Source organism: Brachyhypopomus gauderio, chromosome 16, assembly GCF_052324685.1.
Source record: "Brachyhypopomus gauderio isolate BG-103 chromosome 16, BGAUD_0.2, whole genome shotgun sequence".
Lineage (NCBI taxonomy): Eukaryota > Metazoa > Chordata > Actinopteri > Gymnotiformes > Hypopomidae > Brachyhypopomus > Brachyhypopomus gauderio.
In genome coordinates, this window is record NC_135226.1 from 20,600,859 (window position 1) to 20,624,116 (window position 23,258).

The following is a 23,258-nucleotide window of genomic DNA, read 5'->3' on the forward strand; positions in this document are numbered from 1 at the left end:
TGTGGTGTAGAGCCCTGTGTTCAGGTGTGGTGTAGTAGTGGGGTGTGTTTCAGGTGTGGTGTAGTAGTGTGGTGTGTTTCAGGTGTGGTGTAGTAGTGAGGTGTGTTTCAGGTGTGGTGTAGAGCCCTGTGTTCAGGTGTGTGCGAGCGGCCTTGTTTCCCCGGGGGGATAGCGCACCGGGGGAAGAGAGTGTGAGTAGTGGTAGTGGTTTGTAGCTTCGTAGACTGGTGTCCCTGTCTGAATAATGCTGCTTGAGTAAAAAAAATAGCCACTCCTGCAAGGCTGCAGTGGTTGCTAAGTTTTCCTGGCGAAGAGTTTTCCCATTCGCTCATGGATCCAGAGAACACACCTGCCCCCTCCCTCAGGGATCCAATAATTACACCTCCTTCTTCAGGGATCTGATGAGCACATTTGCCCCCCTCCTTAAGAGATCCAGTGAGTAAATTGTTTGTTTGATGTCTGGGGAATTGAGAAGGAGATGAGTAGTAACAGCAGGTTGGGTCAATATGCATGTTCAACAATGTGTCTCTCAATGTTTACACTAAAGTGTTAGTATTAATACTACATTAAAGTGTTAGTATCAATACTACACTAAAGTGTTAGAATCATTACTACACTATAGTACCAATACTACACTAAAGTATCATTACATTATGATTTAGATGATATGGCTTCCTGAAGGTAACAATAAGAACTGGGCTGTGACTGTTCTACTGTAGTACAGTAGCTGATTTATATTTTTGCTGCAATTAAAAAGAAAATCCTGTTTTCAACTCCACATGTATCAAATAATAATTTGTTTTTTTTTTAGATCAGAGTGAACTGAGAGAGTAACTACCAACTCCGACAAACGCGAGTAAACGGTTCACTATATAGGGCATACATTAAATAGGTTTCTCAACTCAGCGCCTGCTGACAGAGTGAAACTCTTCGCTACAGTGATGGTGACCTCTAGCGGTTATGAGGAGTAATGACGATGATCTCTAGCGGTTATGAGGAGTAATGATGATGCCCTCTAGCGGTTATGAGGAGTAATGATGATGCCCTTTAGTGGTTATGAGGAGTAATGATGATGCCCTCTAGCGGTTATGAGGAGTAATGATGATGCCCTTTAGCGGTTATGAGGAGTAATGATGATGCCCTTTAGTGGTTATGAGGAGTAATGATGATGCCCTCTAGTGGTTATGAGGAGTAATTATGATGCCCTCTAGTGGTTAAGAGGAGTAATTATGATGCCCTCTAGTGGTTAAGAGGAGTAATTATGATGCCCTCTAGTGGTTATGAGGAGTTAATGGATTAAGTCCCCAAACTTCAAACTTTCTCACACGCTGTTTGACATTAAACCCACCTGCACGTAAACATTGTTTGACACTAACCCCCCCATTCACACAGTTTGTTAATAACCCAACCTCTCCACACTAATAATATATTTGAACACTTGCCCTTGAAGAATTGCAGATAATCCAATTAAATAATTTCTTTTTTATTGTTTGGGTTCTATCTTTAAATGTATAAATGTATAAACTTTTAAGGCATCCAGACGGTCACTGTGAATAATATATGGAGAGGTCACAGTAATATAGCTATTACAACAAATTTATATAAACATATGTACAATACCCCATCCTGGTATCACATGTAAAGTGGTATTGTTGCAAACAGGTACATAACTATATTATAGATATGTTTTAAACACCAAGGCTAAACATAAACTTGACGACAGAAGTTTACTTCGTTGTGTAATTTACGAGTGCAAAAAAACACAGTCCGCATTTGTATATAACTAGAACTGGACACACTTGTTCTTCTGATGACAGTGTGTCGATTTTATACTGGATTTATACTGGTTTTCCCTCTTTAATTATGCAGTTTTGAGCTTCAAACAGTGAGAAGAAGAAAAACTACAACAAATTGTCATATGTACTAAAATCAAGAAGAAAACATCTCACTTCAGCATCGTCTGGTATCTGGTATCTGGTATATGGTATCTGATATTTTAACTATTTTGCATGTTCCTGTATGTGATCTCTGTTTTGTATTTTTATCATTAGTGCTGATAACATTGCTGTGCTTATATGGATGAACTAGATGTATCATCATTCTCTCTCTCTCTCTCTCTCTCTTTGTCTCTCTCACTCTGTCTCTCATTCTCTCTCTCTCTCTCTCCCTCTCTCTCTCTCTCTCTCTCTTTAGATGTGACTGTGAATACTGGCGTCATGCACAATAGGCAGGTCTTCTGCATGTGATTGGGTGGGGCCGGCCACTGGAAGGCGGGGCTTCCGCGTCAAGCTTCGCAGGAGTGGTGGAGAGGATGAGGGCGGGGTTGATACTGGCGAATGAGGGCTCGTGGGTGGAGAGGGGACAGGGGTGCGGGGGTATCTTCGTCCTGAAGGGCCATAAGCGTCTGGAGAGGTGTCTGGGAGCGGGTAGGTGCCGGGATAGTGGGGCGGGCCGTGGGGGTCCACAGGGTGCATGTAGTTACACGGGGGTTCCTCCTCCCCCTCAGCAAAGTCCTACACATATATTAGACGTGACAGACAGCTCAGTGCACCAACTCAAAGTGAAGTATGTTTCTATCTTCACGAGATACAATGGGGGTTCAAAAAAGTTGCTCTTACCGTTTCTTTCAAAACATACAAACCTCCTGGGTTTTTGCGATTATGGTAATTTCTTCCTGGAACAATATCGACTGCAACTACAAAGTATGTACAAATTTATTGCTAGTCTTCAAAACAACAGAAGACGATTGTAAAGGCAGTGAGCTGCGTTTTGGAGTCTTACCTTCGTGACCTCCGGTCCATTGCTCCGTGTCTCGTGCGCCCTGTCTGAACGGATGCTGCTTGTTTCTGCATAATTAATTTAACAAATGACCAGGGTGTTAATATGTTGAATAAACACATTTGGCCAGACTGCTCGGTCACTTTGCTGAATGTTTGCAGTAAAACATGGAAGTGCTAATATTTCCCTGCATGTGTTTTTGTGCTGGCTATTGACACTGAGTCTTATTGTAGCCGGAGCAACGTGAGGCAGTTTGCTGGTCTGCTCCAGAACCACCAGCGTGAGACGTGAGACGTGAGACGTGAGACGTGAGACGTGAGACGTGAGGACAGTGGGGTTACTTTTTGGAGGGCTTCCAGCAGGCGCACACCGTCACCAGGGTTACAAGCAAGAAAATGCCACCGGTGGAGAGGATGATATAGAGAGAGCTCCGTCCTGTGAAAGACAGGAAGAAAAGTGGGCGGGCAGTTGTTGTCATGGTTCCTCTCTTGTCCTGGAAACATGTTCCTCTCTGCACCAATCAGGCACATTCAACACTGCTGACGGACATCACCCCAACAAATCGCTTAATGACATCTCCTAAATTAAGAAGACCCCAAACGCTTAAAGTTACTGTGAAAATGTCATAGTGCTCACCAGACGCCAGCCTGGAGAAGCCAAACAGGGGGGGTGAGTTAAAGGAGTCCCGAAAGGCCCTAAAGGCGTTTTGGTTACCAGGTTTCTCAAGATGAGGCGTGACTGGGGTTGTTTTTAAATGAAAAAAGCATGCAGACAGAACGGCAGGGGAGTGATATAAGATGAGGAAGAGGAAGATATGATGAGCTCCACTGTGGAAAAGCTTGTCTTATCACTGCATTTTCCACGATGCCCCTGAATTTTGTGTGCTTAAAAGTTTAGAATGTAATAGACAGTGAGCCTGATGGGCAGACGGAGTCACTACACCTACTGTAGACAGTGAGCCTGATGGGCAGATAGAGTCACTACACCTACTGTAGACAGTGAGCCTGATAGGCAGATAGAGTCACTACACCTACTGTAGACAGTGAGTCTGACGGGCAGATAGAGTCACTACACCTACTGTAGACAGTGAGCCTCATGGGCAGATAGAGTCACTACACCTACTGTAGACAGTGAGTCTGACGGGCAGATAGAGTCACTACACCTACTGTAGACAGTGAGCCTGATGGGCAGGTGGAGTCACTACACCTACTGTAGACAGTGAGCCTGACGGGCAGATAGAGTCACTACACCTACTGTAGACAGTGAGCCTGACGGGCAGCTAGAGTCACTACACCTACTGTAGACAGTGAGCCTGACGGGCAGCTAGAGTCACTACACCTACTGTAGACAGTGAGCCTGATGGGCAGATAGAGTCACTATACCTACTGTAGACAGTGAGTCTGACGGGCAGCTAGAGTCACTACACCTACTGTAGACAGTGAGCCTGATGGGCAGATAGAGTCACTACACCTACTGTAGACAGTGAGCCTGATGGGCAGATAGAGTCACTACACCTACTGTAGACAGTGAGCCTGATGGGCAGATAGAGTCACTACACCTACTGTAGATAGTGAGTCTGACGGGCAGATAGAGTCACTACACCTACTGTAGACAGTGAGTCTGACGGGCAGCTAGAGTCACTACACCTACTGTAGACAGTGAGTCTGACGGGCAGCTAGAGTCACTACACCTACTGTAGACAGTGAGCCTGATGGGCAGATAGAGTCACTACACCTACTGTAGACAGTGAGTCTGACGGGCAGCTAGAGTCACTACACCTACTGTAGACAGTGAGCCTGATGGGCAGATAGAGTCACTACACCTACTGTAGACAGTGAGTCTGACGGGCAGATAGAGTCACTACACCTACTGTAGACAGTGAGTCTGACGGGCAGATAGAGTCACTACACCTACTGTAGACAGTGAGTCTGACGGGCAGATAGAGTCACTACACCTACTGTAGACAGTGAGCCTGACGGGCAGATAGAGTCACTACACCTACTGTAGACAGTGAGTCTGACGGGCAGATAGAGTCACTACACCTACTGTAGATAGTGAGTCTGACGGGCAGATAGAGTCACTACACCTACTGTAGACAGTGAGCCTGACGGGCAGCTAGAGTCACTACACCTACTGTAGACAGTGAGCCTGATGGGCAGATAGAGTCACTACACCTACTGTAGACAGAGCCTGACGGGCAGGTGGAGTCACTACACCTACTGTAGACAGTGAGCCTGACGGGCAGATAGAGTCACTACACCTACTGTAGACAGTGAGCCTGACGGGCAGATAGAGTCACTACACCTACTGTAGACAGTGAGCCTGATGGGCAGATAGAGTCACTACACCTACTGTAGACAGTAAGCCTGACGGGCAGGCTTTTCATGGTGCTTATAGGGTTCTCCACCGTGCAGACGTAGACATCGTCGTCAGACAGCATGACGCGGGTGATGGTCAGGACTTTTTGGTCATGGGAGAGAAGCAGGCGGGAGTCGTTGGTCAGTGGCTTCCCGCCCTTCAGCCAGCTGTAGATGGGCTTGGTGCCTCCGTCATGGGTGCAGTTCAGCGTGAAGAGCTCCGTCAGCTCCAGCACAGAGGACGCTACCAACTGCACCAGCGGCTTGGACACAGGAACTGGGAGATGAGAGACATCGGCTGCTATGAGGAACAAGCTTTTGTGTGTGTTCAGTCTTCTTCACACCTGTCTGGCATACTTACAAATTAAATGTTTTTGTCTTTAAGAGCTACCTTTGCCCAGCTGGAACATTAGCAGCTCTAAAATAAGATATACATACTATACATACTATATTCATACTATATATATATATATATATATACATACTAGGAAATCAAAGCATGATGAGAACATCGTACCATCAACGGTGAGGTTAACGAGCTTCTCTCCGGTGAAGGTGTCGTCGGTGATGGAGATCTCCACCTCGTACGCGCCCTCGTCAGACAGGTGCAGCTGCTTGAGCAGCAGCGATCCGTTCTCGAAGAGGTGCACGCGTCCTCGGTACTCGGGCCGCAGGTTGCCGATGACGTCGGTGCCGATGGACTGCACCACGGTGACGGGCTTGGACCGCTTCAGCTGCCACTTGACGACGGGCCGGTCGGAGCTGGTGCTGGTGTAGCTGACGGAGAGCAGCGCCGAGGCCCCCAGCGTGCCACGCACCACGGGCCACGAGCTGGTGATGTTCACCGAGCTGGCGGCTCAGGGGGGAAGAGAGAGACGCAGCTCACAAGTCATGATTCCAGTCATTCTGATGCAAGACGTGTGGACATGATGGACGTGTGGACATGATGGACGTGTGGACATGATGGACGTGTGGACATGATGGACTGTTCTTCTGCCACAGGGAAGTTTAAGTCAAACAAGATAAAACAAGACAACATAAACTTTGCTCTGGATAAGAGCGTCTGCTAAATGCCGTAAATGTAAATGTAAATGCTTTAGAAAGAGCAGCTTTAGTGTTACCCTACAGTGTCATCTAAACCCTCTCCAGCCTTACAGACCTGCTGTAGCACTACAGACCTGCTGTAGCACTACAGACCTGCAGTAGCACTACACCAGACCCGTCTGCGTCCACCCCTCCATACCCGGACTGTGCAGAGCAACTCAGCATGGCAGGTCTCCATCGCCCTGGTAACAGTACTTGATGTTCATGGCTTGCCAAGACGAGCCAACAAAGATCAGGATTGTGGGCCGTCCCTCGTCCAGTGAGGGACAGCTGGGAGGGACACATTCTCTGCTGTGATTGGCCACTGGTAGACAGTGGGGTCCAGTGAGTCTGCTAAATCAAAGTCCACCACAATAACACGACAGTAGCGGTTTGCAGACAGAATTCGTTGGCTACATGTCCTTCTGTCCAAACAGGCCTCCTTTAATTTAATGTCTTTGTCCACTTGTCCCACAGGACACCAACCACACTATCCGCACACTCTGTACACCCCATGACTTAAATACCACACACCATCCGCACACAGCGTCTCTGTACACTGACCATGACTTAAATACCCCACACCATCCTCACACAGCGTCTCTGTATGGTGACCATGACTTAAATACCCCACACCATCCACACACAGCGTCTCTGTATGGTGACCATGACTTAAATACCCCACACCATCCACACACAGCGTCTCTGTATGGTGACCATGACTTAAATACCCCACACCATCCGCACACAGCGTCTCTGTACGGTGACCATGACAACCACCTCACACAGCGTCTCTGTACACTAATCACATCTCCCCTCATCACACATGCCTCTCTAGAAAAATAAATTACATCTCTGTAAAATAATCACATCGTATTTCACATCAGACGTTAATATCCGATATTTGTTTTACCTCAATCACCCCAATCAATGTCCACAAGAGACGTTTGTGTTGTGTAATAAATCTTAATTTACAATAAGAAATGAGTGTTTTTATCAGGAGACGTATGAAATTCAACACTTCAAAACAATTATACAATCTGTAAATTAAACCAATAAGCTACTTCATAACATACAAAAACGCAGTAGTAACCCTTGCAGTGGTGTAAGTGGCATCACACAGACAACACGTGTGCATTTCTGCATTTTCTAACTTTTGCCTGCGAAACTTCTACCTTTCACTCCCCCCTATAACAGTGAAGGTTTTGCCGCTCCTGACTTACCTGCCACGAGGAAGACGAGGAGGTAAAGTTTCTGGAGCAGTGCAGGAGCGGTGGGCTGTTTGGAGGAAGACTGCCTCTCTGCCTTCATCTTGCGAGCAGCGCTGGGCTTCTCTCCCCCACACGCAGCATGATTTGGCCGCAGCAGGCGCGTCCTGCCGAACACACAAGGCTTCCTGCCAGAGGAGACTGTCTGCTGTGGACCCCTCTCTCAGGACCCCTGCCTGAACAGCTTTGTGTGTGTGTGTGTGTGTGTGTGTGTGTGTGTGTGTGTGTGTGTGTGTGTGTGTGTGTGTGTGTGTGTGTGTGTGTTTTTGTGTGTGTGTGTGTGTGTGTTTGTGTTTTTGTGTGTGTGTGTGTGTGTGTTTGTGTTTTTGTGTGTGTGTGTGTGTGTGTGTGTTTGCCTGGTGGTGGGGGCATGTATTTAGCTCTTTGTTGGGGCCGAAAGCCCCTGGTACATGAACATTTTGATAATGTGGCTGGTAAACTTGAGGTAAAAACACAGGCAGCGTGTTATTTAACTGCCCGAAAGTCAACAAGGCAGTGAAAATTCCACACAAGAACACCAATACATGTGTGTGCGCGTGTGTGTGTGTAAGGCTCTGTACAATATGCGTTTATTTTCAGGGGTGGCTCTGTGTCTATCTAGTGAAGTGTGTAAACAAGTGTGAGTGTGTGTGCGTGCACTCATGTGCACATGTATGTGTGTGTTATTGTGTTTCTCTGGTCACTAGGCAGAGGCAGGATGAGTGTTAGACTGTGTTTGCTCTCTCGGCCCGAGTGCTGTTACGTGGTTACTGGAGAACTGAAGGGCTGATGTGAGTCTACATACACAGCAGCTCATCGCCACACTACAATCAAGACAAAGAACTGGAGAAATACTGACATATCGTGTGAAACTTCCATGAACAAGAAACAACAAGGAGAAATAAATGCCATGGGACATGATGTACAGTCCAATAAGATTCTGAAGGGAAGGAACTTTGACCCGCTCACTGAACATGAAAGAAAGCCAACCCTAGAGTCTCACATGTGAACTCAGAACAAGAGCCTGTAATGAATGCATCTGCTGTTCCTGAAAAACACCCCCCCCACCCAGACCCCCCCCCCCCCCCCCCCCCCCCCGCCACACACACACCATGCAACTCTGCCACCCAGACCCCTCCCACACACACACACACACACACACACACACACACACATCTTCTTTAAATGGGCACTAAGGACATCACTACTAACAAACCTCCCTCATCTGCTCCCTCCAAACCTCCAGAGATAGAAGGGACTAAAATGGGGGGAGGGGCTAAAGGGGGTGAAAATGGGGAGGGGCTGAAAAGGGGGCGTGGCTGAAAATGTTGATTGGATGATGAAGGTTTAGCTAGCTAGACAACAGATTTTTGGCATTCTTTACTTAACTGAAAGCAAGTTGCATAATTTTTTCAATTTTTCCTTCATAGCATGATGTGTGACTAACACCATCACATCAGTCTGGAATCTGTTGCTATTGTGCTGTAATTTATGTTCTGAAGAGTTTATTGTTTGTTGTTAGGGTAGAAATTGAATAAATATTAAAATCTCGGACACTTAGCAACCAGCAGGATACATGTAGTTCAGAAAGAGATGATTCTCCAGAAAGCTCCCAGATGAGCAGACATCCAGCTCAACACTAAAGCGTCTTTTCTACTCCAGCTGATCAAAGCTTCAGCTCTGAGAACCTCTTCTACTGTCCAACACTTCGAAGGATAAAAGAACCCCCCCCCCCCCCACTCCCACACACACACTCCACCACCACCACCACCACCACCTTGTATAGCTCTTTATCGTATGACTGAAATACCAGTGAAGATGTTCAGCAAAGCGTGAAGAGGAAATGTTCAGTGACCAAGCAGGGCTTTGACAGAGATGTTCTCAGACAAAGAAACTATGACCACCATGATGTGTTATTTACCACAGGAACTATGACCACTGTGATGTGTTTCTTAACACAAAAACTGTGGCCACCTATGTGTTGTCTGACTTATTCACTGATATTAGGTGCTGTGTCTCTATAGCTAAGTACACGCCATTTCTATTAAAAATGTATTTGATCAGATCCATGTTTCATCCCTAGATATCCCTAAAACACTATTTTGGTTAAGCTGCTGTTAATTTGAGCTTCTTAATGTAATCGTTTATTTTTAGGAAGGTATAATGACCACTAGAGGGTGAAAGACCGTAGAGCTCGAAGATGATGCCATCATGTGAAACGACTGCACTGCCCAGGCAAAGAAACCAGTGGGCAACTTGAAAGCGATTTTTAAGAGATATTACAGTGAGTGTTGTGCACAACGCTACGTTTCCACATGAAGAAACACCTGAAGGAACACATTACGCGTCTGTTTAGTTTCCTTACATCTTGCAGGAGGTTAGTGGACATCATGAACACGTTCCTGCAGCTTGCAGATCTTCTCGGGCCCCAACGAGAACATTGTATTTGTGTGCAGGACGTGTTCGGTGCGCTGCAGGAACCGTGGCGCTCGCAGCTGTCAGAGGAGATACAGCGCGCGCGCCGGGGCTCGTGCAGCGCTTTGGGTTGCCATTGGCAACCTGCACAAAAATCCCGACGGCATGCTGTAAGTGGCGGAGCCGGTGACAGGCCCGGTTCTGTGAGCGGTTCCTCCGGAGAGGCTGAGACTGCTGCCTGGGCTTGTGGGTGGGTGTGTGGGCGGGAGCCCAGCGCCACTGTTCATTCGACTATCTTGGGGGGGGGGAAGCCAGGTTCGATGGTACACATGACAAAGATGACACATTGTGCATTTGGTTATTTCAGGGTGTGAACTCGGGTTATTTCGGGGCGGTGCAGTGATTGCGTCTCCAACATCTCTCATCCATCCCCGGGCGCGTTGAGTCGGTCATCACACAGAGAAAGTGCCTTGATAGTTGTAGACAAGTTCGTGCAGCGTAGTCACGCCAGATTCAGACATAATGGAGAACTACGTTACTCCCGGGATTTATGAACTTTGCTGTGCTCAGGAAGTACATTTCAGAGGAGCCAGGAGCAATGAGCCGCAACTAATGTGTACAGTAAGCCTGCGGAGACATGCGTCCTCTCATAAAGAGCCATATGCCTTTGTTTAATTGCAATCTGCAGTGCACACCTCATTTAGAAGCAGATCTGGGAAAAGGTTGGATAAGCACACTTTGTCATGGGAAATTTAACTCATTATTTAGGCTACTTTCAAATCGTTAAATAGGGGAGAATTAAAGTACATATTACAACAAACATAAAGCCGTTAGTAATATAGTTATAAAATGGAAGTCAATGTGTTTTACAAGCTTTTCACATTTAAACATAGTATTTTATATTCAAATGTAAGCTAACACACACACACACACACACACACGACAGCATGCATCCATAATCACAGAAGCTTCAGTATCTTCAAGCACGCTCAGCTACACCAGTCGAACAGGAGCAGAAGTGATGTGTGATGTCAAAGGTTCATTTGACCATGATAAATGATCGGACCGGCTCATTAGCAGAGTTTCCAGCTGAGAATCTCCAGTGAGCTCCCCCCGCGGGACCCAGGAGACGGATGCGTGGGTTAATATTTCAGCCGCAGCCTCGTACCCCCCCCCCCCCCCCCCCCCCCCCCCGAGAAAGGCAGATAAAGACTAATGATGCTCTGCGAGCAGCACGAAATCACCTTCTAAAAAGGAAAACACATTCCAGAGCATTTTAGTATTATGTTTACTTTTGATACAGTGCGTCGCTACTCCGTGTACATGCAAAACAATCTTTACAGTCTTACAAACTTACATTTCCTAGTCAAATCAATAGTCGTATGCTCTTTGAATTACAGTAACTGTGATGATTTCAAAAGGAAGTCAAACAGGAAATGCAGCCATGCTGAACGCAGTTTTGGAAGCTCTGATTTCTTTGTCTGAAGCCAAAACAAGAAAATAAGATTAAAGGGTGCAAACTAATAGTTAAAACAGATTAATTATAGCGATAAATACATTATATCTTTCAATAAATTATACAACCTTCAGGATGTTTCTTAAACACACACACACCAAAAAAACAAACAAAAAAAACCCAAAAAACTAAACCCAAAGGATTTAAACATCCTACATGACCACGATATTGAAACAATTGTTCGAGCAAATATCAAATACAAAAGACAATCGTGATGCAGAATTTCAAGTCTAAAGTCACGTGGATACTCAGATATCTGACTCGAGCAGTGCGTATTCGAACTGTAAGAGCATCACTTCTCACTTTCACACGAACGTTTGGAACAGGACACAACGCAGGCCTGTGAGACACACATGCATGCTGGTTTGGGCACTTACAACCCCAGAATGATAAGCAGAAAAGATTGTGTGTGTATGGGAGGGAGGAAGAGAGGGGGGGGGGGGGGGGGGGGGGGGAGAGCGAGAGACAGGCCATATGTTAGATGAAAGTGTTTAGTCTATGACTACCGCTTTTCTATATAAAACAAAAGAAAGATAAAGAAAGGGTAGACGGGTGTTTGCAGGACCAGGGCCGACAGTCTTCCTGCGGTCCACAGGGGGCAGGGTCTTCACTGCTCTGGCATGGACGTGTCCTCTGTCTCTACTCCTTCTGGTCCTCCTGTTGTCCAAACACGCAGACGTTTCACAACTTTAGTGCGAGGGGTTCATTTTGTTGCAGGGAGATCAGAGATTATGTTTGGCTGTGGATTCATGGTTTATGGCTTTATCGCTTCCTTCCAGAAATGATACTGCTAATTTTTCTGTTCCCTAAACAATAAGTCTGATAATAAAAACCTGTTTTAACAACTCTGGGATGTTAAACTATATGGTAAAAATATTGCATTCATTTTGTTTTACGTATGTAACTAAGTACATCCAGAATACGGAGCAAGTAGGCTAGGACAAACTAATTTGCATAATTACACGTAATTAATATCTTTTTGTTTTCTACCTGATTCTAAACGAGATGTAATCCTTTTACACAGACTGCATTCAAAGTATTACATCATGCGGTGGATCATCTCCAGACCTGACCATCATTTCTAGGCCATTGTGCACATGCTTCTCGGTCTCCTCCCTACATCTCAAACCTCCCCAACAGACGGCCCTGTTTCTCACCCCCATCTCCGTGGTGCAGACACACCTAAAGATAAAAATAACAGCTCCATACATAAAATGCTTAGCAACCAAGAACTGGGTTGATGTTGCTTGACAAAAAAAAAGGCCCAAACTCCCCGCTCTCTTCATAGTTGGGCCGCTGCAGCAGGGCTGCTGAAGGTGACACATCTAGGCCTGGAGATGTGAGCAGCTGGAAGGACACACCGAGTCTCACTGCCTGTCCCACTTTCCACAGCAAATGACCAGGTTTCCTCACTTTCTCCACAGTTTCATGAAAGGACACCAAAATACACACGTTTGGGTAGTTCAAGCCTTGGAGCAGTGGAGCTCGTAACAGGGACAGAATGTTTATGCTACATTAAATGTCATATTTGCTGGATCTACCACTGCTGTAAAGGGGAATATCTGTGTTTCTCTTGATTTTCCTTTTGAGGACTGAATCTTTGGAGTTAATTTGCGTGCCAGCTGAGAAGAGGAAACAGCACTCCACCTGTCTGTAAAACCGCGTGACTCCATGTGCAATACACACATCACAAAAGAGACTCTTTTTTTTTGGACAATAAAAACAAATGTGATTTAGAGTGAAAGTGTTTGAGATGTTTTCAGATTCAGCTCTGGAGGAGCTGGGGAGGTTTTAGCCACCCACAATGGCCACTCACATTTGAGAGATTTATGTCTCAGCTAAAAGTGGGAGAAACTTGTGTCCTGCTGATATGATGTTTCCCACTGTGTCTGTTAACCGTCTCGTGAACTATAGCCTGTGGAAAGTATCAAGACTCATTGCAAGTGCTCTTCACTTTAATTATCATCACAAATCATTTTTGTGTTAATTAATAATTGCTACTTTTTTATGCTCATAAATAATTACTGAAACATTTAAAGTTAGAGCAGTGAAAAGTTCTTTCAAGCATGTCTGGTCATAACATCTTATTAAAGATACCTGATGGATTTTTACGTTAAACCACCATTTTTTAAAATACGGTTTATTTAATTCCCAATGATAATTGGAGATATTTCTCAGAAGTAGCATGCCTCTTTCAAGTATGTATGTCTCAGTTTCAGATTTTAGCCTCTCAGAACACATGTTCAGAAACTGAAGCTTGAATAACCAGCTATTGGAAATGCAATACAGAACGCCCACATCAAATCTTGCACCCAACATCTAATTGAGGGATTCTGAACGGAGACGTGTAACGGATCCGTACGTCTGGGAGGTCTTATGCTGGCGCTCAGGCACTGACCTGTGTTGCCAAGGCACTGACCTGTGTTGCCATGGCACTGGTTTGTGTTGCCGTGGCACTGACCTGTGTTGCCCTGGCTGCCGTTGAGGGCCTCACCGCTGCTCACCTCCTCACCAGGCTTCTCGCCCGGCTTCAACTTCTTCCGGGTCATGTGGCCACGGAAACCCGCCTGGATCTTGGCCGCCGCCTTGTTAGCCTCTGGGTCGTCCAGGGGGATGTCCATGATGTCTTCCTCCTCCTGGGGCTGGTGAGAGTCCTCCTGTTCACCAAGACATCCCAGCAGACCCGTTTCAGTGACACGTAGACGTCCATCCATCTTTCTGTCTTCCCTAAGTTTGGACACAGTCCCGGGCGTCTCCTACACCCGGTGAGTGGTTTGGACTGTTCTTCAGACATCTTAAGACTCAACAACCTGAAGTGAGTCTTCACTAGTCCAACTTTGCACCCCCTATACAGCCTGGATTTATTACACCAGTTCAAATCACCGCCTCATGTCCCAGTTGTAGAAGAAGATACTCAATGATGAGGGGGAGAAACCCACTAAAGTAATTTTGGAACCAAGAACAGCCCACGGAAATTAAATTAGGACATCAAACTTGGGGATAATTTACAGAAACTGGATCTGAATTACTGTTTTGGTCTGGTACAATCCTAAAATATAAACCCAACAACTTTCTAGTACTCGGAGAATGAGGCTCCACTCCGAGTGATCAGTCGGGGGGGGGGGGGGGGGGGGGGGGTTGTGGGAACTGACCCGGCCACACTGGGTCTTTATGAGGCTCAGACCATGTGAACACCCCCACACCCACCCACGCCTCCAGCTCTCCAGCTCCCACCCCGTCTTCTCCTGCTGTGCTTTACCCAGCTGAAATAAGAGCCCATATCAGGGTGACGAGTGTAGGCTACATGTCACTGCAAACGCCTCTGAGTAGGAGGAGAACCGGCTGAGGAACATTCTGAAATGTTCTCATCTCATGACCAAATGCAGATGTGTTGAACACGCTTCAGTCCTTTATTAAGCATTCCCACACCGTACTGGTGGCCATATAAACTTGCGTTTATACCAGTGGTTGGCCCAAGATTAATCTAGTTACATTGAAACAACGCACCTACAGATCAAAACAATTTCGGTCCAGGTGCGCAAAGCTGCCTGGTGTGTCCTGGTTGCGCATGTGTATAGAAGCAGCTCAACCGGCTTTCGGTAGGTAAAATCAATTCGTACTTCTCGAAGATAACGGGGCATGAGCACTTTATATCAGGGTCCACTATGGTAAAACGATAAACATAAATAATTATCATAAAGTTGCGGCCAGAACGTGCAGCTGCGCTACTAATGCGCCCCGCGCACCTGATAAATACGCATCTGAACTCAGAAATGTTCTTACATTCACGAATACAGAAGTTGCACCAGAGCGTTAGTTGAACAGATCTGGCAAAACACGTAAACATGAGCGTCTGTCTTACACTCAGAGAAACAAAAAAACTTATAACATTTATAACAACGTCTTATTGTTCTCTGCTGGATGGCACACATTAAATATAGTCAGTACTTACGACACGGCAATCCATGGTGCACTATTACAGACGGCGATACACGCGCTCTTCTAACGTGCTAATTGCAAGAAATCATAAACCTCGTCGTACTGTCTGCTTCTCGAACAAACACGTCTCTCTCCCAGCTATCCGTATTGCTCTCAATCTGAAGGCGTGTGGGAAGGAAAGGGAGTGACAGTGAGGGGAGAGAGAGAGAGAGAGAGAGAGAGAGAGAGAGAGAGAGAGAGAGAGAGAGAGAGAAAGCGCACGCAACATACCATTGGTGTCCAAGGAATCTTTATTCCTCACAAATGATTAAGTCTACTACAATTTCATATAACCCCAAAATAATCACCTTGATATCTAAGACTTTCATAGATGCCACAAATACTAATTTAAGCAGATGTGGGATAAATACTGCAAAAATAGGAGTGTGAATAGTTTACCGTTGTCAATTACCAAATTACAAAGTGAATGAACACAAGTGAAATCAAAGACAAGTCAATTTTTGGTGTGACCACAAAAGAGCATCAGTTCTAGGTACACTTACACAGTCGGGTAGTATGTAGGAGGACAGTCATGTGTATGCTTAACCAATTATATCAAACAGGTAAATAAGATTCATCATTTTATATGTAGGTTGAAACAGTCATTAACTGCAACTGTGCAGGAAGCTGACCAATCAAACTCAACGGTGAGGTTGTGCAATACAAGACGTTTCATGTCACAGTTCATACACAGTGGTAAGACTAAGCACAGCAACAACACACACAGCAGGTCTACACACACGGCAGGTCTACTGCACCAGCAAGGTCCCTCCCAGGCAGAAATTTCAAAGCAGACTGGGGTTTCAAGATGTTTTTGTACAAGCTCTTTTGAAGAAGCACAAAGAAACGTTGAGGACAGCATTCGGCCAAAGAACCTTAGCTCCCTTGTGCAATCAGCTCAGGACTGGCAGAAACCAGTGGAACACAGTGGGACCAGTGGGTACACACATCTACTGTTTGGAGAAGTCTGACCTGAAGTGCTTTTCATGGAGGAATTGCCACCAAAAATCCAAACCTTCAACGTAGAAACAAGACCAAGTGACTATGGCAGAAAACACAGGAACGAGGGTGCAGAAAAACCAGCCACGTGTGTTCTGGAGTAATGAGTCAACATTGATAATATTTGGAAGAAGAATTTAAATTTTATTTTATTTTTTACTTTTTTAATATTTTAATATGTTTTATGTTTTGTAACAGAAGGCAGTTTTCTTGCTGAAGGGCTGGAGAGGGTGCAGAAATGAGTGTCTGCAGACAACAGTGAATCATGGTGGAGGTTCAACAGTGAATCATGGTGGAGGTTCAACAGTAGATCATGGTGGAGGTTCAACAGTGAATCATGGTGGAGGTTCTACAGTAGATCATGGTGGAGGTTCTACAGTGAATCATGGTGGAGGTTCTACAGTGGATCATGGTGGAGGTTCTACAGTGGATCATGGTGGAGGTTCTACAGTGGATCATGGTGGAGGTTCAACAGTGAATCATGGTGGAGGTTCAACAGTGGATCATGGTGGAGGTTCAACAGTGGATCATGGTGGAGGTTCTACAGTGAATCACGGTGGAGGTTCTGCAGTGGAACATGGTGGAGGGTCAACAGTGGAATCCAACTAATATAATTAAGCAATATATTCATAAAGAAGAAAAATAAGTCTGGGAAATGATGATACGACCCCCACAGAACCCCGATCTCATCTCAAGGGATTGCATGAAGAGACTTGAGGATCTGAGCAAGCTGACATCCACAGATGATCTGTGGTTAGATCTCCAAGATGTTTGAACAACCTCGCTGTTGAGCTCCTTCAAAGAGTATGTGCAACTGTACCTAGAAGAGTAGATGCTGATTTGAAGGCAAAAGGGTGTTCACACCAAATATTGATTTGATTTAGATTTCTCTTTTGTTCATTCACTTTGCATTTTGTTAATTGACAAGTAAATATTTATTAGGGACTGTAGTGAAGGTCACCAAATGTCCAGAGAAACAGGATGTGTGTGTATACGTTCATACTAACATGTACAGTATGTGTGTGTATATGTTCATACTAACATGTACAGTATATGTGTGTATACGTTCATACTAACATGTACAGTATGTGTGTGTATATGTTCATACTAACATGTACAGTATATGTGTGTATACGTTCATACTAACATGCACAGCAGGATGAAAGATCTAGCAGAGGTGGTGGTGATGTACACTGTGCCCCCAGAGGAACTTCATTTCGTTGCTGTGTTCTTGTGACAATGGCAATGACAATAAAATCTAATCTAATCTAATCTAATACACTGAGAGAAACAACAACATTTGAGCTGAACGCTTCCAAGTCCAAATGGGAGGAGACAGACAGAGTGGTGAAGAAGAACAAACCTGACACCCTGTGGGACCTCCAGATCTATCAATGAGATAAATGTTAATAGATAGTTGTTGTATACTGTAGATGTTGTAGGCTCAAATCATAAAAACAGCTAAAGGAAGGAATATGAAAAGTTTGGAAATGACCGGGGATAGAAAGGAGAAATGGAGAGAATGTGGATGGTGAACACCAAGGTTGTCCCAGTGGTGACCTGGGCACTGGGGCTGTGACCCTTAAGCTAGAGGCGTGGCTTCAACAGATCCCTGGCATGACATCATCAATTCCCATCCAGAAGAGCACAGTCATAGAAGACCAACAACACTACACCCTCCAACGTCTGGAGTGTGAGGAACACCAACACTACACCCTCAAACGTCTGGAGTGTGAGGAACACCAACACTACACCCTCCAACGTCTGGAGTGTGAGGAACACCAACACTACACCCTCAAACGTCTGGGGTGTGAGGAACACCAACACTATACCCTCCAACGTCTGGAGTGTGAGGAACACCAACAACACTACACCCTCAAACGTCTGGAGTGTGAGGAACACCAACACTACACCCACAAACGTCTGGAGTGTGAGGAACACCAACACTACACCCACAAACGTCTGGAGTGTGAGGAACACCAACACTACACCCTCCAACGTCTGGAGTGTGAGGAACACCATACGACCACCCACTGGAAGAGTGAGACTTTTTCTAGTAATCAATACTAGTTATTGCAAAACCTAAGAGTGCACAATGCCCTCCAAAGGTCATTTGACTTTCCATGTGTCAAATTCTCAGTTAAAAGGTAGCTTCAGAATCCTTTAATCATACTGTACTTGGCTAATAAAGTTTGCACTCAAAACCAGCTAGACACTTGAGTAAAAGTAATATGTAATATGTATTACTGTAATGTGTTCTATGAATCTATGAAAAGACAATATTATAAGTATTTCAGAGATTGTTAATGTCATGAATTTTATTCCTGAAAATAGCAGATACATAATTCTCAGCTTTTCCTGAAATGTAAAGTCATTGGACATGATATAGGTCAGGTTAGATGGCCTACATGAGTGAGAGAGAGAGAGGGAGAGGGAGAGAGAGGAGAGAGATGGAAGAGAGGAGACAGAGAGAGAGAGAGAGAGAGAGAAAGAGAGAGAGAGAGAGAGCGAGAGAGGAGAGATAGTGGAAAGAGAGGAGAGAGAGGAGAGAGAGAAACATTACACAGATCATATTATCCTCTTCAGAACTGTATACTGAACTGTTAAGATGGGCTACTTCAACATGAATGCCCAAGTTACTTTTTCTGAGAACCGAGGTATTTATGGTCAATCTAAATGAATCTATTTTAAGATAAAGGAGGATAAAATGGTTGGTACTATGTTTCCATGGAAACACACTAATAAATATTTTTTCTCAAACTTCCTTAAAAAAGAACCATATAGAAATCTGACATTTTGGAGCCAGTATCAGAAGATGCCTCTATATTCTAGCTGAAATCTATGGGATGAGACTATTCACTGAAATTTATATATATATTATAAAATATTCTATATTGAGAACAATGTAACATTTATGTAGGTTTGAGCTGTGCATCTGAATGATACAGTCTGTTACCCAGAAGCTGAACTATTTCAGGGGCATCCTCAATCACCTTCTCCAGAGACCAGAATAGAGCCACTGTGTCTTGCTGTTGATCAGACACGTCCTTGAAGTTTTTATTTTTACATATTGGGACCAAAATGGGAACGGTTAAATCCAGGATAAGGGGCCTCATACATCATAACATTACCCATTTACCAAAAACAATGTTTCAAATTCTGATAAAATCCCTGTCCATCTAGAAAAAGCCATTCTATAATAAAATAATAACATCTCACCTGTAAGTTCCTCTTGTTCTCAGGAGTGTCCATCTCCTCGTTCTCAGTCTCTTGTAGGAACTCTTGGTTCATGGCTTTTTCCTTTTCAGATGGTCCTCCCAGACCTGTACCTCTCTCATCATCTTCATCCTCATCTTCTTCCTCATGCCTTTGGTCAGTATTCCTTTCCTGGGTGACCTCCGTGTCCTCAGCAGCTTCATCAGACATACGCTCAGAAGGAGCTTCTCCAACCTGAGCAACGGACTTGCCATCAAACAAATGGTCTTCATTCATCTCAGCCTCATTCGTGCCACTCTCTTCTTGATCCTCAGGTCCAGTGGCGTCTTCGGTCTTAACCTCATGAAATGTTCTCGTGTCTTCTCCGTCTTCTGCAGTGAGATCAGTGCTAGATTCCATCCACCCTTGCAGTTCCTCCACAGGGACGTTCAGGCCACTCTCAAAATTGTCCATGCCCATGTTTATAGGATAAGACTCTTTGCCATCATATTTCTCATCTTCTTGCACATCTTTCTCAGAGGAACTTTGTTTATGCTCAGGGCTCATAGTTCTGTCATGAATAATATCACCACCAGTGATGCGATCCAAGTCACTGTAATCTCCCCCTGTAAGTTCAGATGTGTTCTCACATTTGGTACCACCATTATCACCACCGTCTTCTGGGCTGACGTTTCCCATAGTGGACAACATCTCACTAATGCCTTCAGTTTCCAGCAAAGTCTCCTGTGTCTCCTGGTTTCTGGTTTCCAGGGCTACTCTCTCTGTACTTGTTTCATCAAACACGTCCTCAGTGCCTCCTTGTGCTTCATGTAAACTGAACTGCTCATCTTGTGGTCCAACTTCGTCAAACAAATCATCAGTAATTTCAGAGACAGTGTTCTGAACATGCTCAGCTTCCTCCTCCGGTTTAGCTGGGGGAGTGACTGGGTTTTCACTGGTGGACATGTCACCTACTTCATCATCAGCGACCTGCTCAGGATGAGCTGAGGACGGAGTGAATTCATCATGACTACCCTGGACATCACGAGGTTCAGCCAGTTCTCCCACCATGGAACATTCTGGGCTCTTTAACACTCTGGCAAGATTTGCATCAGTCAAGTTTCTGTTGTTCTCAGCGTGTTCATGTGCACGCTCCTCTTCCTGCAGTGTAGACTGCTGTTCCTCAGCACAAGTATCTACGTCTGCAACACCACCATCTGAACATAGGTGTGTGGGATCCGGCTCAGTTGCACAGACGTCTTTATCAGGCGTTTCATTTTCTTCACCGACACCTCCAGTTTGGTGGATGTTTCCGGCCATTTGCTCTTTAATCTCGTCTATATCTTTCAGGCCCTCAGCACAGATGTCAACATTTGCAGTTCCGCGGTAGGGAACATTAGTGATGGGTTCAGGATCAGGTGATTCCTCATCTCGTAGATCCTTCATGCTTTGCTGTTCTTCCGGCTCCTCTCTGTCTTTAGATGGATTGAGGTTTTCAGGTGAATGAGAAGCTTTAAACACCTGATTCATTTGATCCCCACTATTTTCAAAAGATTTGGCCTCATTTGGTTTGTCTCTGAAAATGGACAATTACACACAAGGAAAATTAAGTGGCAATGAGGAATATGTAGGTGAAATTCATGCAGGAGCCAAAACCCTCACAGCAGAAATAAATGCCTGATGGGCACCTCAGTTCCTGCGCACTGCTCTATCCTGAGGAACATCTCCTCTGTCTCGTGAAAGATCTCCCTCGACAAAGCACAGCTGAACAGCCCCATAATGAAAACAGCCGTCAAACGAGGGGAATATCACTCAGAACCAGAGGAGCAAACAATCAAACGTGTGAGATCCAGAATATTTATTTGCTATGCTCTTCTCCTCCCTTGTGCTTCTTCTGTTTTAATCGAGTGGACTGGAAAGCTGCTCTCTGTCTTCACTGTCTGTCTACCATCTTCTCTGATACATTTTCCAGGAAGAAATCGGACTCACTCATTCACAGGGCTCACTCATTCACAGGGCTCACTCATTCACAGGGCTCACTCATTCACAGGGCTCACTCATTCACAGGGCTCACTCATTCACAGGACTCACTCATTCACAGGACTCACTCATTCACAGGACTCACTCATTCACAGGACTCACTCATTCACAGGACTCACTCATTCACAGGGCTCACTCATTCACAGGACTCACTCATTCACAGGACTCACTCATTCACAGGACTCACTCATTCACAGGACTCACTCATTCACAGGACTCACTCATTCACAGGGCTCACTCATTCACAGGGCTCACTCATTCACAGGGCTCACTCATTCACAGGACTCACTCATTCACAGGACTCACTCATTCACAGGGCTGCCAACTGGTGTGGCTGAGCTGGAGTTTTCTTGGTTTTCTGTGTCCTGTTTGAGGGAAACAACAACCAACCAGTGATTGAGCTAGATGAGTTGTCAGATGCACAAATTTTCTCCTTGAGAAAATGCTTAGTTCTGTTACACGCAGACGTCACCTTGAAAGCGTGATTATTGTAGAACCGGTCCTCCAGTCTGGCACCCCATTCAGTTGCGTCTAGGCCGCTTTCTGTTGAAAAGAAAATGTAGTAAAATGCATTCAAAGAAAACAATGTAAAATGAAAGGATATATTTGGACTAAAATGTATTTAAACGTGTATAATTCAACACCATTAAAAGAAGAGATTGACTCAGAATTATTGCCATATAGACTTGTGAAAATGCTGAGTTATTTCTGTTTATCAGTCCTTTAAATCTGGGGCAGTACAGTATATTACATTATATTACTACAGAATGGGTCTGCATGGATGATTCTTTTAAATCCTTCTTCATAGGTGCAGCACACTCAATACTGATGGTGAATGTAATTTGCAGGGACGTCTCTCCAGTGTTGTGCTTTGGTCAACTTTGCCTCTGGCTGTAGTTACCTGATGTGACTGTTCGTGCTACAGATATAGTCCTAGCCTGTACTATTCACTGATCAAGTGAAGTAAATATAGACTAAAAGCGATGTTTAATCTATCTTATCTGGAGAATATGTAGAATCATTTCTTTCCTCCTGCTGTCACGGCAGTGATGAGATGCGAGAGGAGGAATGGTGGCACCTCCAGCAGGTAAACGAGCGTTACCTTCTCTTTCTTTCAGAAGCGCTGTGAAGTGCTCGGCTGCGAAGGCCGGGATGTCATCAGGCTGCTCTCTCAGAACCTCTCTGGCAAGACCCTCCAGGATATTTCCAAACCCACGTGGGACTCGCAGGTTGGTGTTGGAGAAAGGCACAGACATTTCCCCAGACACACCTGCTTCCAACATGTGCCACAATTTTTATGAACACAGATTACAACCACAAAACGCCTCTTGACGGGCAAGGACAGCACGCTAGCTCAGCTAACTAGTTAACAGAAATATAACACAGTTAGGTCAACTAGTCAGCTAACAAACCCTAGATTTATAACTCATCATCTGGACTGGCCAAACCCAAACCTGCGCCTTATATAAGATGCAGACATGAATCATTCATAAACACACTTTATGTGGGACAACCACAGCTCAAGACCAGACCACAGATGGTGTGGCCAAGCCATAAAGAACAATTCATCTATAAAATATCACGACCTCTCCGAAAAAACAAGGTTTATTTGAACCCATTGACTCCCTCTTTCTCCACCTTACCGTTTCG

General features: G+C 45.1%; 2 protein-coding genes across 4 annotated transcripts; both read right to left on the reverse strand.

The window, feature by feature from the left end:
• Positions 1-1,462: 1,462 nt before the first annotated feature.
• hepacama (hepatic and glial cell adhesion molecule a) lies at positions 1,463-8,480 on the reverse strand. Its single transcript, XM_076976799.1, has 7 exons — positions 7,442-8,480; positions 5,653-5,991; positions 5,131-5,412; positions 3,120-3,213; positions 2,782-2,846; positions 2,619-2,695; positions 1,463-2,513 (listed from the first exon to the last, which is right to left on the reverse strand). Exons 1-7 carry the CDS (start codon positions 7,527-7,529, stop codon positions 2,190-2,192), a joined length of 1,269 nt encoding a protein of 422 aa, XP_076832914.1. The 5' UTR covers positions 7,530-8,480; the 3' UTR covers positions 1,463-2,189.
• Positions 8,481-11,150: 2,670 nt separating this feature from the next.
• nrgnb (neurogranin (protein kinase C substrate, RC3) b) lies at positions 11,151-22,891 on the reverse strand. Of its 3 annotated transcripts, none has more exons than XM_076976976.1 (6): positions 22,711-22,891; positions 22,081-22,151; positions 21,915-21,973; positions 19,593-21,144; positions 13,901-14,053; positions 11,151-12,053 (listed from the first exon to the last, which is right to left on the reverse strand). In XM_076976976.1, exons 1-6 carry the CDS (start codon positions 22,889-22,891, stop codon positions 12,036-12,038), a joined length of 2,034 nt encoding a protein of 677 aa, XP_076833091.1. In that variant the 3' UTR covers positions 11,151-12,035. The 3 variants fall into 3 exon arrangements, with proteins under 3 accessions (XP_076833091.1, XP_076833090.1, XP_076833092.1); XM_076976975.1 differs by having other exon boundaries at positions 13,858-14,053; positions 22,711-22,864; XM_076976977.1 differs by lacking the exons at positions 19,593-21,144; positions 21,915-21,973; positions 22,081-22,151; positions 22,711-22,891 and adding an exon at positions 15,349-15,511 and having other exon boundaries at positions 13,858-14,053.
• Positions 22,892-23,258: the final 367 nt, after the last annotated feature.